Source organism: Schistocerca americana, chromosome 1 (genome assembly GCF_021461395.2).
Source record: "Schistocerca americana isolate TAMUIC-IGC-003095 chromosome 1, iqSchAmer2.1, whole genome shotgun sequence".
NCBI lineage: Eukaryota > Metazoa > Arthropoda > Insecta > Orthoptera > Acrididae > Schistocerca > Schistocerca americana.
This window is the reverse complement of record NC_060119.1, coordinates 1216770169-1216787064: the sequence shown is the minus strand read 5'-3', so window position 1 is coordinate 1216787064 and position 16896 is coordinate 1216770169. Positions and strand designations below refer to the sequence as shown.

The 16896-nt window shown below is 41.5% G+C and overlaps 1 protein-coding gene across 1 annotated transcript in view; it reads right to left on the bottom strand.

Moving 5' to 3' along the window:
* The window catches only part of LOC124598129 (lachesin-like), a 702598-nt gene that overhangs the window by 14947 nt on the left and 670755 nt on the right, over positions 1-16896 (bottom strand). Inside the window, exon 11 of the mRNA XM_047135981.1 lies at positions 5697-5755. Within this exon, the coding sequence (XP_046991937.1) occupies positions 5697-5755 (59 nt within the window). The remainder of the gene's footprint in view (positions 1-5696; positions 5756-16896) is intronic.

The following is a 16896-nucleotide window of genomic DNA, read 5'->3' as shown; positions in this document are numbered from 1 at the left end:
TATTGAATTTAATTGATGAAAGGAGAAAATATAAAAATGCAGTAAATGAAGCAGGCAAAGTAATACAAACGTCTCAAAAATGAATTCGACAGGAAGCGCAAAATTGCTAAGCAGCGATGGCTAGAGGAAAAATGTAAGGATGTAGAAGCGAGTATCACTAGGGGTAAGATAGATACGGCCTGCAGGAGAATTAAAGAGACCTTTGGAGAGAAGAGAACCACTTGCATGAATATCAAGAGCTCAGATGGAAACCCAGTTCTAAGCAAAGAAGGGAAAGCAGAAAGGTGGAAGGAGTATATAGAGGGTCTATACAAGGGCGATGTACTTGAGGACAATATTATTTAAATGGAAGAGGATGTACATGAAGACGAAATGAGAGATACGATACTGCGTGAAGAGTTTGACAGAGCACTGAAAGACCTGAGTCGAAACAAGGCCCCCGGAGTAGACAACATTCCATTAGAACTACTGACGGCCTTGTGAGAGCCAGTCCTGACAAAACTCTACCATCTGGTGAGCAAGATGTATGAAACAGGCGAAATACCCTCAGACTTCAAGAAGAATATAATAATTCTAATCCCAAAGAAAGCAGGTGTTGACAGATGTGAAAATTACCGAACTATCAGTTTAATAAGTCACAGCTGCAAAATACTAACGCGAATTCGTTACAGACGAATGGAAAAACTAGTAGAAGCCGACCTCGGGGAAGATCAGTTTGGATTTCGTAGAAATGTTGGAACACGTGAGGCAATACTGACTTATCTTAGAAGCTAGATTAAGGAAGGGCAAACCTACGTTTCTAGCATTTGTAGACTTAGAGAAAGCTTTTGACAATGTTGACTGGAATACTCTCTTTCAAATTCTGAAAGTGGCAGGGGTAAAATACAGGGAGCGAAAGGCTATTTACAATTTGTGCAGAAACCAGATGGCAGTTATAAAGGTCGAGGGGTACGAAGAGGAAGCAGTGGTTGGGAAGGGAGTGAGACAGGGTTGTAGCCTCTCCCATATGTTATTCAATCTGTATATTGAGCAAGCAGTGAAGGAAACAAAAGAAAAATTCGGAGTAGGTATTAAAATCCATGGAGAAGAAAACAAAACTTTGAGGTTCGCCGATGAGATTGTAATTCTGCCAGAGGCAGTAAAAGACTTGGAAGAGCAGTTGAACGGAATGGATAGTGTCTTGAAAGGAGGATATAAGATGAACATCAACAAAAGCAAGACGAGGATAATGGAATGTAGTCGAAGTAGAGAGGATATAAAATGTAGACTGGCAATGGCAAGGAAAGCGTTTCTGAAGAAGAAAAATTTGTTAACAGCGAGTATAGATTTAAATGTCAGGAAGTAATTTCTGAAAGTATTTGTATGGAGTGTACCCATGTATGGAAGTGAAACATGGGCGATAAATAGTTTGGACAAGAAGAGAATAGAAGCTTTTGAAATGTGGTGCTACAGAAGAATGCTGAAGATTAGATGGGTAGATCACATAACTGATGAGAAAGTATTGAATAGGATTGGGGAGAAGAGACGTTTGTGGCACAACTTGACTAGAAGAAGGGATCGGTTGGTAGGGCATGTTCTGAGGCATCAAGGGATCATCAATTTAGTATTGGAGGGCAGCGTGGAGGGTAAAAATCGTAGAGGGCGACCAAGAGAGGAATACACTAAGCAGATTCAGAAGGATGTAGGTTGCGGTAGGTACTGGGAGATGAAGAAGCTTGCACAGGATAGAGTAGCATGGAGAGCTGCATCAAACCAGTCTCTGGACTGAAGACCACAACAACAACAACGTTGTTATCTAGGAATAGAGGCGTTTCAGGAGATATAATACACTTATATCCTCTTCACGTGGGAAGAATTTATTTTATGTAGTGTGTTTACAACGTCAAATCTTACAACACGAAATAAGTTTTGTGATCCGATCTTTGAAAAAAGAGTTGTTTTCGAAACTAATTTAAAAACAACAAGAAGCCTATGAGTATTAACGAAATGTCTCGCACACCGCACCTGCGTAAAGAGCATTCGCATGCGTCACGTGCATGCAGGCTCTAGGGGGAACCACATCTTCCATAAGTTAAACTATTATAGGAAAGATGAACAATGGTTCGTTTCATATCTAGAGAAGTTGAAACAAAGGGATGTAACCAAGTGTCGTCAACAGTCAGGGAACTAATTTAAATCCGCATGGTACGTTCTAAAGTGGGGAGAGAGTGTTGCCATAGGATTCCGTTCCGGGTCTATTGCTTTCCTTAATACGTCAGGGTTGTAGGCTACCCCCAATGTTATTCAATCTGTACATTGAGCAAGCAGTAAAGGAAACCAAAGTAAACTTCGGAGCAGGAACTGAAGGTCAGGGAGAAGAATTACATGTTTTGAGGTTGGCCGATGACATCAATTCTATTAGTGCTAGCAAAGTACTTGGAGGAGAAGTTGAACGGAATGGATAGCGTCGTGAAAGGAAGATATACTCGTAAGGTGAACATCTACAAAACCAAAATAAGAACAATGAAATGCAGCCGAATTAAATCAGTTGATGCTGACGGAATTAGATTAGGAAACGAGATACTAAAATTAATAGATGAATTTTGCTATTTGGACTGCAAAACAAACGTTGATGGCTGACATAAAGAGGTTATAAAATGTTGACTGGCAATAGCAAGGAAGGTATTTCTGTGGAAGAGAAATTTGTTAACATCAAATATAAAACTTCCTGACAGATTAAAACTGTGTGCCCGACCGAGACTCGAACTCGGGACCTTTGCCTTTCGCGGGCAAGTGCTCTACCAACTGAGCTACCGAAGCACGACTCACGCCCGGTACTCACAGCTTTACTTCTGCCAGTACCTCGTCTCCTACCTTCCAAACTTTACAGAAGCTCTCCTGCGAACCTTGCAGAACTAGCACTCCTGTAAGAAAGGATATTGTGGAGACATGGCTTAGCCACAGCCTGGGGGATGTTTCCAGAATGAGACTTTCACTCTGCAGCGGAGTGTGCGCTGATATGAAACTTCCTGACAGATCAAAACTGTGTGCCCGACCGAGACTCGAACTCGGGACCTTTGCCTTTCGCGGGCAAGTGCTCTACCAACTGAGCTACCGAAGCACGACTCACGCCCGGTACTCACAGCTTTACTTCTGCCAGTACCTCGTCTCCTACCTTCCAAACTTTACAGAAGCTCTCCTGCGAACCTTGCAGAACTAGCACTTCTGAAAGAAAGGATATTGTGGAGACATGGCTTAGCCACAGCCTGGGGGATGTTTCCAGAATAAGATTTTCACTCTGCAGCGGAGTGTGCGCTGATATGAAACTTCCTGACAGATTAAAACTGTGTGCCCGACCGAGACTCGAACTCGGGACCTTTGCCTTTCGCGGGCAAGTGCTCTCCGCTCTCCGCTGCAGAGTTAAAATCTCATTCTGGAGACATCAAATATAGTTTTAAGCTGTACGAAGCATTTTATGAAGGTATTGGGAGTGAAGTCGTGTATGGAAGCGAAATATGGAGGATCAACATTTTCGACGAGAAGAGACTAGAAAATTTTAATACGTGGTGCTACAGAAGAATACTGAAAAGTAGATGGGTAGGTAATGCAGTTAATGAAGAGCTACGAATGGATTTGGGGAGACAAGAAATTTGAGGCGTAACTTGACTGAAAAAGGGATCAGTTGATCGGAGACGTTCTGAGACACCGAGGGATCACCAACTGATTACTAGAGGGAGAAGTTGGAGGGGGGGGGGGAGGGAGGGGTAAAAATCGTAGAGGGAGACCGATAAATGAATACAGTAAGTAGACTCATACGGGATATTCGAATAAAAATAAGCTTGTGCAGGCTAGAGTAACATGGAGAGATACATCAAACAAATCTTCGGAATGAAGACCACAATAATAATAATGATCTCACACTAAATATATTTGGTAATACAAATAGGTTAGGTGGAACGTTAGGTAATAAAAAATATGTTAGTAGGTAATATCGGCTTGTGGCTTACAGGAAACTGATAGATGCTGATCTCCACAAAAACATGTGGAAAACAGTTTCTGAAGCGAAATTCTCGTAGAAGTGAAAGTTAAGAATCATAAATGGATGATATAATTAGTGAAGTACAACACAGAAATTCCTGAACTGAATATATATATATATATATATATATATTGTAATCATCACATTTAGGATATAAATGCTGAAAGAATTATTAAAAAAAAAAAACTTAGCTCCTTTTTCAAACGCGGGCGGGTCCGTCGGTAGGGGCTGAAAGCCGTGTCACCCTCATCGTTTGATGCCTTATGGAGCAGCGTGAGATCGACGCATTGTTCACCCGGCCGTTGTCAATTTTTGTGACCTGAAGCAGCTACTAGTCGGTCAACTACATCCTCAGTGAACTTCACGTGGGACAGGATGCCCTATTACCTTCCTCCCACCAACAAAAAATCCCCGATAATACCGGGAATCGAACCCAGATCCTCTATATGGCAGTCAATCACACTAGCCACTTAGCTGTGGAGACGCTGCTATGAATGCTATTAGAATAATCTCCATTGTGCCTGCCATTGAAACGCGACAGCTTGTAAACGACGCATAATTTTATTGTGCTGCATCTTTCAGTATTATATTTTGAGGCAACTCTGAATACAACTCAGTTAGAAAGAGCAGTCAAAATAGTCTTCATTGTCAGTTTGCCGGCTTCGTGTAGGTAAATGCTTTATAATTTTGGTATCGCTGCTCATACAGTCTCTAATGACATTTGTGAATAATAACATTGACGCATTCGAAAGCGACTGTCACATTTTCCCAGCGAGCGCCAGACGGAAAAACTATTTGCATTTGGGGAACAATTCATCAACCATTATCTTCAACAGGTTACGACCACCACTGTTTTAGCGTTGAACCTCGTTCTATTGAAACCAAATTCAGATATTATGTTCAAATTTTTTAATTATGTACAGCAGTCCATTGCAGTAATTTCAAGAATTACAGTGTCATAAATTGTTTTTGTATATACTACTGACATTTGTTTATGGTTTATTTTTTTATTGTTTTCTTTTTTCATTTTTTTATTTTCTCTTTCAGTTTCGGTGAATTAAACGTGGTGATTTTACTACATGGGAACAAACAGCATGAAAGCTTGTGGACGACGAGATGTAATGATTATATCGGCTATAGTCAGCCCATTTTTATACAATAGCTCAACAAATTCCTTTGTTTCACATAAAGGAGCAACAACGTTTACAGGTCTTACTTATACTTTCTCTCTATTGTTCTGAAATGGGTTTACCACGTATTCTTCTTCTCTACAGTCTCGGTCATCTACAGCTATCCGTTAAGTATTACATAAATATCACCAATCTTACTATACGAACCGTTTCTTTAAATAAAAATTTAAAAAACTTCTCTATTTCTTTTTTTATCCTCTTTCTTTCTTCATTTCACTTATTTGTACCCCTTGCACTATGGAATTCCTTCCTTTTCGAGAGTTTCAACGTTTCAATGTCTTACAAGTACGTAAGTGTTCTCAAGCAATATTTACAGACATTCGCGTGAATAAAAAATGTGACGACTGAATAACAATGTTTTTACGTCACCTAAAATCTCGGTAGATGTTCTTTCTACCTATACTATGTGGGAATAACTTGATGGAGAAGCAGTTTAATATTGTTAACATTGAGTAATAAGTTATTAATATCAATATACGCAGCTGTACCTGGCTCATCAGCGTCCACAGCACATGTAGTAGCAACAACAAGCATGGCTCCTGGGCTCCTGAAACAGAGAGCAACAAGTAGAAATTAGTCGATGTTTCTCGTTCTTCTTCAGATCCCTTATAAGAAATAGTGTAAAAAATTTCGGGACTACATTTGGTTAGGTAACATATTTGAGTGGCTGTCATTACGAGATCATAGGTTAATGTAAAAGAGAGATAACCATTGCAGATGTAAAATGTTGGTACATTAACAACCAGTGTTAATGCTAGATTGTTGAATGCAAGCATGCAACCGTGCATTCGTTGTGTTGTACAGGCGCCGAATGTCATTTTGTGCAATCGAGTTCCGTGTGTGTTGCTCTTGGTCTGTCAATACAGGGACGGTTGTGCATGACGCTCGATTTGTTGTCCGATGATGTCCCAAACGCGCTCGACTGGTGATCGGGCAGGCCAAGACAACATGTAAACACCCTGTAGAGGTTTTGAGTTACAACAGCGGCACGTGAGTAAGCATTATCCTGTCGGAAAAGACGTCCTGGAATGTTTTTCGTGAATGGCAGCACAGCAGATCGAATCACCAGATTAACGTACAAATTTGCAGTCAGGCTGCATGTGATGATCACGAGAGTGCTCCAGCTGCCATACGAAATCGCATCCCAGACGATAACTCCAGGTGTAGGTCCAGTGTGTCTAGCACGCAGGCAGGTTGACAGCAGGAAGTCAACTGTCCTCCTAACAAATAAAAGGGCCACCACTGGCACCGAGACAGAACCATCTTTCACCAGATGTCCGTCCTGCCTTCCAATAAGCCCTCGCTTGACACCACTGAAGTCGCAAATGGCAATGGTTTGGGAACAGTGGGATGCACGCTACAGGACGTCTGGCTCAGAGCTGTCCTTGAAGTAACAAAATTGTCAACAGTTCGTTGTCACTGTGGTGCCAAATTCTGCTCAAACTGCTGCTTCAGATGCAGTACAATGCGACAGTGCCGTAATCTGAACACGATGGTCCTCCCTCTCAGTAGTTTCAAGCGGCTGTCCGAAGCCCGGTCTTCTTGCGACTGTACATTCTCGTGGCCACCGCTGCTACCAGTCGTGTACCGTGGCTGCATTCCCGCCACGTCTTTCTACCATATCGCAGTACTCGTAGCCCTGTTACACGACGTCGTTCAAACTCAGTGATGTGTTGATAATGTCGTCCTTGTCGCCTTAAGGGGGGGGGGGGGGGGGGGGTAGGACGTGAAACGGGCCGACTTGCAGCAGGAGAGGCACCACAGGACATTTTGATTTACACTGTCTATACTTTTACAAATAAATTCATAAAACTTTGCTAGCATGACCACGAAGGATTCAGGATTCACACTCATAGCAGAGGAATTTCAAAAACATAACAAAACAAATTTGTTTACATGTGAAATTTCATCATTTTTTCACTTGGTATTAGCTGCATTTGTTGCTGTAGGTACACTTTTATTCATAACTAAGAGAAATTCTTCTATGAATTTTGCACAGCATACAAACCATACTTACAGGTGTATGAAACTCTAGAATTTCCCAAATCTGTTAAAAACTGTGGAAAAAATTGAGACAATTAACTATCAAATTCGAATTTTCTCTAAACACGAAGTTTAAAACGTAGCAGCCCATTCATTTTTCCATAGAGTTTCATACACCTGAAAGTATGGTTTGTAAGCTGTGCAAAATTCATAGAAGAATCTCTCTTACTTATGAAGGAAAGTGTACGTATAGCGACATATGCAGCCAACAGTGAGTGAAAAAAATCATGAAATTTCACATTTAAAAAATATTATTTTTTCGTGTTTTTGAACTTCCACTGCTATGAGTGTGAATCCTTCCTGGTCATGCTGACGACGTTTTATGAATTTATTCGTAAAAGCAAAGACAGTGCAAGTTAAAATGTCCTGTGGTGCTTCTCGAAGTCGGCCCGTTTGACGTCCTACACCCCTTAAAGGCATTCTTGACTAACATCAACTCACCAACTCAATCGAAGGCACACGACCGTTAAGCGTGTTTTTAAAGCAGTCCTCATTTTGCTGCTACCGCCACTCGGACGCAAATGTCGCAAAATTTGAATACACATCTTCTTTCAGATAGTGAAACACGACTACCAACTTTCGTTTATGCCGCACGACCCCTTGTTGGTGTTTTCTTCTGCCAGCATATGTAAAAAAACATTTGCTGCGAATAAGCTATTGTGAACAGCTACTGATCTTGAAAGTATAGCACAATAAATAATATAAATGATGTTTGATATTATGGATTCTTATAGAATGGTGTACCGTGAAATGATGACGATGACCAAACAGAAAAATGCACCACGTAAACTCATCATTGAATAACAAGAGTCACTTCAGAAGAGAACTGCACTCAGCACGCTTGACAGGCATGGACCGTAAAGCACCATGCCACAAAGTGGGATCACTGCTAGAGGTTTTGCGACTATTTCCACAGGTCAGCAGCATTCTCTGTGCTGTGGACTGTAGGTAGTCCTTTGATCAGTGTACTTATGAGGCCACTTTAAAAACCCCGGCAGCACCAGTGGGCTTATGCTGTGCTAGATGACCGTGGAAGTCAGAATGACTTTTTACTGAAGATACACCAAGGCGCAAGTGGATATCAAGGCTAGCCTTGCTTGTGTAAATGGTGGTTTCTATAAATAGTGACCGATGTTCTACAGCAGTTACACTTTAGTCCGACGAAGTCAGTCAGCCGGCCACTGTAACCGAGCGATTCTAGGCGCTCTCGTCCGGAACCACGCTGCTGCTACGGTCTCAGGTTCGAATCCTGCCTCGGGCATGGATGTGTGTGATGTCCTTAGATTAGCTAGGTTTAAGTAGTTCTAAGTCTATGTGACTGATGACCTCAGATGTTAAGTCCCATAGTGCTCAGAGCCATTTGAACCCATTTTTTTAATATTACGGTATATTAATAATTTTTACTTATGGACCGTCTGACAACAACTGAATAAAACACAATTTTAGTGCCATACGCGTTTCGCCTCTATTTTCTGCAAGGCATCATCAGTGGCAGATTGTGTGGACAATTTCCTACATACTACGCTCCTGTTGCATTTTTGGTGTTGTTCTTCTTCTTATGAACGCCAATTTGCGGTTTGTTTCCCCATTCCACAACACTATGCACTGAACGCTTGTTTTAAAGCAATGTTTTTGAAAAACATTGAAAAACATTGCTTTAAAACAAGCGTTCAGTGCATAGTGTTGTGGAATGGGGAAAGAAACCGCAAATTGGCGTTCATAAGAAGAAGAACAACACCAAAAATGCAACAGGAGCGTAGTATGTAGGAAATTGTCCACACAATCTGCCACTGATGATGCCTTGCAGAAAATAAAGGCGAAACGCGTATGGCACTAAAATTGTGTTTTATTCAGTTGCTGTCAGACGGTCCATAAGTAAAAATTATTAATATACCGTAATATTACACGCAACTGAGGAAAACAGGACTATAAAAGTTGACGATGTCCATTTTTTTAAGTCGGCCATAAATACAACTGAAATTTGTAGTGAGTAGACTCTATGGACGTTACGTCTCCAATAACATATTTAAGTCCAGTTTAATCCTATGTCTGGAACTTGTTGGATCAAGTGGCGCCTTTATCCAATAGTGTTTTATTACTTATAATACTATTGTATTTTTATTAAATTTAATTTTTTGTTTGAAAATGTAATATCCCATAAGTGAATTAAACTGTGTTCATTTCTGATTATTCGTGTTCTTTCACAAGCATTAGTAAGCAACCGATCATTTCAGAGCACATCATATTCCAATTCTACTTAGTACTATTGTTTCCAGATTTTCAAGTAAACTTCTGGAAATATTTCATTATAGTGATATTTTTAATTTGATATTCAAATAAAATGAAGTGAAAGAACATAGTAATTAACTACATATCATCCTGCATTACCTGCTTATCACCCCTGAGAAATTTTTTCTCTAGGGCTAATCAAACCTGCTGTCGTGCAGGCTTATAAACTGTTATTTAAACAGTCGTGGTGAGGATCGATCGACGAAGTTCTTGATCCTATACACAGAGTGTATGTTCCCCGTCTGTTTCTCTCAGATATATTGAAAAGACAAGATCACTATAGCAATGGGAATTTCAGTAAAATGTAACTAAGTAACATTTGACTGGTCTCAAATTACGAGTACATTTGGCAAGTCTAATTTAATGTCGTGAACCATAGCACATTAGCGTTTCTAGCTCTCTTCCAACAACAACAACAGCAACAACACTAAATTTCTCTCAAAAAGACTGGTAGTATTGTTCTGAAATGGCAAGTGCGCCAAAATCGCTTGTAAATATGTTTATTGATTACCGGTTTCCACGTATCTCTGCTGTCATCATCGGATCTTGTAATATATTAATAGAAGTGTTACAAAATCCGATGATGACAGCACAGATCTGTCGAAACAGGTAATCAGTAAAAGGATTTACAAGCGATCTTGCCGTACTTGATATTTCAGAATAATGTGAAAGTTCAGACTGGTCTCACCAGTTCACACGATGTCAGATATATGTAAGGCTGGTAGTCTCCACGTAAGTTTCCTATCACAATTTTTTTACAACGTTTGAAATGACACACAGAAATACTTCTCCTCCAATGAATGTTTCGTTCCAGTATTCACTAATTTTTGGCCCAGTCACCTATCCGCAATATGATATTTTGTTTGGGTGCTGTTTTACATTCCATGCATCACACTACAAAGTTTTCATACAAGACTGAGTGCGAAATGGACAAGACAGCGGTAGCCATATGATTGAGACATATGACTGTTGGCTCTTTACGGATATGAAACATTCCTCTTTGCCCTCTGTGTGTACGTAATTCTGTAGGACGAATATTTATGGAATCTTGGTCGTATTTTCTCCAATTAAAATCTGTAAACACTTAGTAATGGAAAGGAACAAATAATTGGAAAATGTTAATTACTGTTTGGGCAAATCAAGTTGTTCATCTAATTTCTCTCATTTATCTGACCCGTCCTCTTCCTATAACCTATCTTGAAACAGTAGGTCGGACTGGTACCTCATTAACAAGAGCCAATCGACCGGCAATTTCCCCAGTAATTGCAGAAACACATAACGGAGATCGCTAAGAGTAGTTTGCAGAGTCGTATTTGGAATAGCTGTCAGAAGTGCGTTTCGTATACCCCCACGAGAAACAATCGGAACGAAAGGAACGCAGTGTTAAGCAAGACGAACAGTGACTTATTTTTCAAAGACCTCTAGTGGTAAAATGTTTCTACCACAGCTTTGCCAGTTCAAAAAGTGTTGACTCTATCTTTTGTGCTTTACAAATAAGGAACTTTGTAATCTAACTCAGTGACACTCTTTAGAAGAAAATATCGTCCTTCTTCGTGGAATAATAATAATAATAATAATAATAATAAAATTTACATACGATTAGAAGGGACTCCTTAAAGTAACTTACGGCGCCCAGCTAGTCTCAGTCACGTGACCACGTAAGCCGTGATCTGGAGTGCTGCTCCAAGCTGGATCCTTGCCTTTTTGGCCAACACTCTACCGACGACATTACGGAATACTTCGCAAATACGAAATTGGCTTAGCAAGTATTTGATAAATAGAACCCAAAGGTAATGCTTGTTATAAAAAGAATAGCTTTGTATTCTCTGATTACACGATTATTGAACGTCATGAACACGTCAGATCGTCTAAATACGAAGGCTGTTCGGAAACTAAGGTCCCAATCGGTCGGGAAATGAAAACCACAATAAAAATCAAAAATTTTTTTATCCGCAACAGTTAGCCACACCTTCCAGCTATCTCTCTAAATAGTCATCGCTCAAACTTAGACGCCGGCCGAAGTGGCCGTGCGGTTAAAGGCGCTGCAGTCTGGAACCGCAAGACCGCTACGGTCGCAGGTTCGAATCCTGCCTCGGGCATGGATGTTTGTGATGTCCTTAGGTTAGTTAGGTTTAACTAGTTCTAAGTTCTAGGGGACTAATGACCTCAGCAGTTGAGTCCCATAGTGCTCAGAGCCATTTTTTTTCAAACTTAGACATCTGTCATGGCGTTCTACAAACTTTCCAGTATCCTCGTCACAGAAAGCAGCCGCGTGTATTTTGCGCCAATGCTCTACGCTGGTCTGCCTTTCGTTGTCTGTGCCAAAATGTTGTTCTTCGTAGCCAGTGGTTCGTGTGAGCAGAGATGAACAGCGGAGGGAGCCAGATAAGAGCTGTATTGTGGGTGATGAAACATTTCCCATCGAAAACGCTGAAGGAACGTCTTCATAGCCCCTACAGCTGAAAATTATCTTGAAGAAAGAAAGGCATGACATTTATGTTATGTGGGCTGCATAGCTTCAGGCAAAAAATCTCTCACCAGATCCATATACTTGGCGGGAGACACTGTTGTTTTAGGCACTTCTACGTGAGAACTTTGCGATCTGAATTGAAAAGAGCGACGCGAAGCGGTCGACAGGCACACTAAAGACACTGCCCAACACATCTGTGCAAAGTTCCATCGGATTTTCATAATGTTTTCCATTTCGCCCCTAATCAGACCTTACTTTCCGAATACGCCTCGCATGTAGGGGTAATACCGACAAACGATATGAAATCTGGTGACTACGTAACATTAGCACTGCGTAAGGCGAAAAAAGAAGTACGTTCGTCGGAAGTGTTATGGGAAAATGCAATAAAATGAATGAATAGACATTAGAACCTTAACTGGTCTCTGTATCATGTACGAAATTATAAGAGAAATGCTCTGTGAATGTAAATGGCAATCCCTGAAAGGAAGATGACGCAGTTGTGAAATCATGTTCGTTAATTCGAAGACTATATGGCCATTGTAGTCCCACCAAGGAATATCTTGCAGGGTGCTCGTGAGAATATGAGATTACAGCGCACACACAAACATATAGGTAGCATTTTTCCTTCGCTCAATACGTGATATTTACGATACGAAATAAAATCGATGATATTGTTACGATGTATCGCCCATCATGCACGGTACAGTAGCTTATGTAGTTATTTTTTTGGATGGTTGGTTGATTTGGGGGAGGCGACCAAACAGCGACGTCATCGGCCCCGTCGGATTAAGGAAGGATGCGAAAGGAACCATCCCAGCATTGTCCTCCTTTCAGAGGAACCATCCCAGCATTTGCCTGAAGCGATTTAGGAAAATCACGTAAAACCTAAATCAGGATCACAGCGGGCGAGTTTGACCGTCGTCCTCGCGAAAGCGAGTCCAGTGTGCTAACAACTGCGCCGCCTCGTTCCGTGCTTATGCAAGATTTGCTACCGTAGCATCACGTCTCAGGCGCTTCGATAGTCTTCTTTTCCAGTTTTTCGACATTCAGAGATTTGTATACATGTAATGCTGTTCTTCTGACATGCGTTCTCTGAAATTTATTACTAAAATTACTTTGAACGACACCAGTATACTTAACCTTCGACTTTTCTAGTACATATGTCGCCTTTGCCTCGTTGGTCGTGAGTTATTCTGCTCCCAAGATAGCGAGCCGCTGTGGCCGAGTGGTTCTAGGCGCTTCAGTCTGGTCGCAGGTTCGAATTCTGCCTCGGGCATGGATGTGTGTGATGTCCTTAGGTTAGTTAGGTTTAAGTAGTTCTGACTTCTAGGGGACTGATGAACTCAGATGTTAAGTTCCATAGTGCTCAGAAACATTTGAACCATTTGAGCTCCCAAGACAGCAGAATCCCTTCATTTCGTCTGCTAGATGGCTCCTAATTTTGATAAGGTCATTGCTAATCTTATTTCTGCTTCTGTTCATTTCGTTTGTCTTTCTTTCGTTTTCTGTCAGACTATGTTCTGTGCACAATATACTCTTTATCCCGTTCAACAGACCTCCCTCCCAAACACATAAGACCACAATGTCATCAGTGATTTTTATCATTGATATTATTTCACTTTGAATTTTAATCCTGTTCCTGAAACTTTTTTCTATTTTCTTCACTAATTATTCGACAAACGTTCTGAATAGAGAAGGAGGAAGACTACCTCCTTGCCTCATGTCTTTTTAATCCGAGTATTTATCTCTTCGTCTCTGTTCCCCGTGATTTCCTATTACTTATACCTTTTTTCTGAGAATTAAAAAATGTTTCTTCTAGATCGACAGAGTGTCATGAATTTTCTTTCGCCTAGCTTATATTAACAAGTCTAACGTCAGTACCACCTCACCGATGCCCTTAGCTTTACTAAAGCAAAGATGAGCGACATCTAATAGAACTTGCATTGCTATCTTCAGTATAGAATGGATTATACTTTTTTACAAATTAATAAAGTACCCTGCGCTATTCACTTTCACTGAGGAGCCGAAACATTATGCCCATCTGCTTCATAGATTATTTGTCCGTCTTTGGAACGAAATACATAATCGATTCTGCGTATCCGGCCCTCTGATTTGCATACGCATAGATGGCGCCCGATACCGACCCAGGTGGGTTCCATAGGGTTTACGTCATCCGACTTTGGTCGCCGAGACGTCAACGTGAGTTCTCTATAATGTGTCTCAAACCACTATAGTACGGTTGTGGTTCCGAGACACGGATAATTGTAATGGTGAGAGATGACATCGTCATCTGGGAAGACAACAAGCATTTACGAATGCGCCGGCCGCTTTGGCAAAGCGGTTGTAGGCGCTTCGGTCCGGAACCGCGCTGCTGCTACATCTACATCTACATTTATACTCCGCAAGCCACCCAACGTTGTGTGGCGGAGGGCACTTTACGTGCCACTGTCATTACCTCCCTTTCCTGTTCCAGTCGCATATGGTTCGCGGGAAGAACGACTGTCTGAAAGCCTCCGTGCGCGCTCTAATCTCTCTAATTTTACATTCGTGATCTCCTCGGGAGGTATAAGTAGGGGGAAGCAATATATTCCATACTTCATCCAGAAACGCATCCTCTCGCTACACCGCGATGCAGAGCGCCTCTCTTGCAGAATCTGCCACTTGAGTTCGTTAAACATCTCCGTAACGCTATCACGGTTACCAAATAACCATGTGACGAAACGGGCCGCTCTTCTTTGGATCTTCTCTATCTCCTCCGTCAACCCGATCTGGTACGGATACGGATCCCACACTGATGAGCAATACTCAAGTATAGGTCGAACGAGTGTTTTGTAAGCCACCTCCTTTGTTGATGGACTACATTTTCTAAGGACTCTCCCAATGAATCTCAACCTGGTACCCGCCTTACCAACAATTAATTTTATATGATCATTCCACTTCAAATCATTCCGCACGCATACTCCCAGATATTTTACAGAAGTAACTGCTACCAGTGTTTGTTCCTCTATCATATAATCATACAATAAAGGATCCTTCTTTCTATGTATTCGCAATACATTATATTTGTCTATGTTAAGGGTCAGTTGCCACTCCCTGCACCAAGTGCCTATCCGCTGCAGATCCTCCTGCATTTCGCTACAATTTTCTAATGCTGCAACTTCTCTGCATACTACAGCATCATCCGCGAAAAGCCGCATGGGACTTCCGACACTATCTACTAGGTCATTTATATATATTGTGAAAAGCAATGGTCCCATAACACTCCCCTGTGGCACGCCAGAGGTTACTTTAACGTCTGTAGACGTCTCTCCATTGATAACAACATGCTGTGTTCTGTTTGCTAAAACTCTTCAATCCAGCCACACAACTGGTCTGATATTCCGTAGGCTCTTACTTTGTTTATCAGGCGACAGTGCGGAACCGTATCGAACGCCTTCCGGAAGTCAAGAAAAATAGCATCCACCTGGAAGCCTGTATCTAATACTTTCTGGGTCTCATGAACAAATAAAGCGAGTTGGGTCTCACACGATCGCTGTTTCCGGAATCCATGTTGATTCCTACATAGTAGATTCTGGGTTTCCAGAAATGACATGATACGCGAGCAAAAAACATGTTCTAAAATTCTACAACAGATCGACGTCAGAGATATAGGTCTATAGTTTTGCGCATCTGCTCGACGACCCTTCTTGAAGACTGGGACTACCTGTGCTCTTTTCCAATCATTTGGAACCTTCCGTTCCTCTACAGACTTGCGGTACACGGCTGTTAGAAGGGGGGCAAGTTCTTTCGCGTACTCTGTGTAGAATCGAACTGGTATCCCGTCAGGTCCAATGGACTTTCCTCTGTTGAGTGATTCCAGTTGCTTTTCTATTCCTTGGACACTTATTTCGATGTCAGCCATTTTTTCGTTTGTGCGAGGATTTAGAGAAGGAACTGCAGTGCGGTCTTCCTCTGTGAAACAGCTTTGGAAAAAGGTGTTTAGTATTTCAGCTTTACGCGTGTCATGCTCTGTTTCAATGCCATCATCATTCCGGAGTGTCTGGATATGCTGTTTCGAGCCACTTACTGATTTAACGTAAGACCAGAACTTCCTAGGATTTTCTGTCAAGTTGGTACTTAGAATTTTACTTTCGAATTCACTGAACGCTTCACGCATAGCCCTCATTACGCTAACTTTGACGTCATTTAGCTTCTGTTTGTCTGAGAGGTTTTGGCTGCGTTTAAACTTAGAGTGAAGCTCTCTTTGCTTTTTCAGTAGTTTCCTAACTTTGTTGTTGTACCACGGTGGGTTTTTCCCGTCCCTCACAGTTTTACTCGGCACGTACCTGTCTACAACGCATTTTACGATTGCCTTGAACTTTTTCCATAAACACTCAACATTGTCAGTGTCGGAAGAGAAATTTTCGTTTTGATCTGTTAGGTAGTCTGAAATCTGCCTTCTATTACTCTTGCTAAACAGATAAACCTTCCTCCCTTTTTTTATATTCCTACTAACTTCGATATTCAGGGATGCTGCAACGGCCTTATGATCACTGATTCCCGGTTCTGTACATACAGAGTCGAAAAGTTCGGGTCTGCTACGGTCGCAGGTTCGAATCCTGCCTCGGACATGGGTGTGTGTGATTTCCTTAGGTTAGTTAGGTTTAAGTATCTCTATGTCTAGGGGACTGACGACCTCAGATGTTAAGTCCCATAGAGCTTAGAGCCATTTGAAACATTTGAAGGAATGCAGGCCTTTCGCAGCTGTCTGCGTGTCTTTAATTACTAACACAGATCCCAAGCAAGCGCAGGAGAATGTCTGCCATGGCATAACACTGCTCCCACTAGCTTACGTCCGTCGCGCGATGCACGTTCAAGCCGCCGTTCATCTCGGTGACGATGTTTGT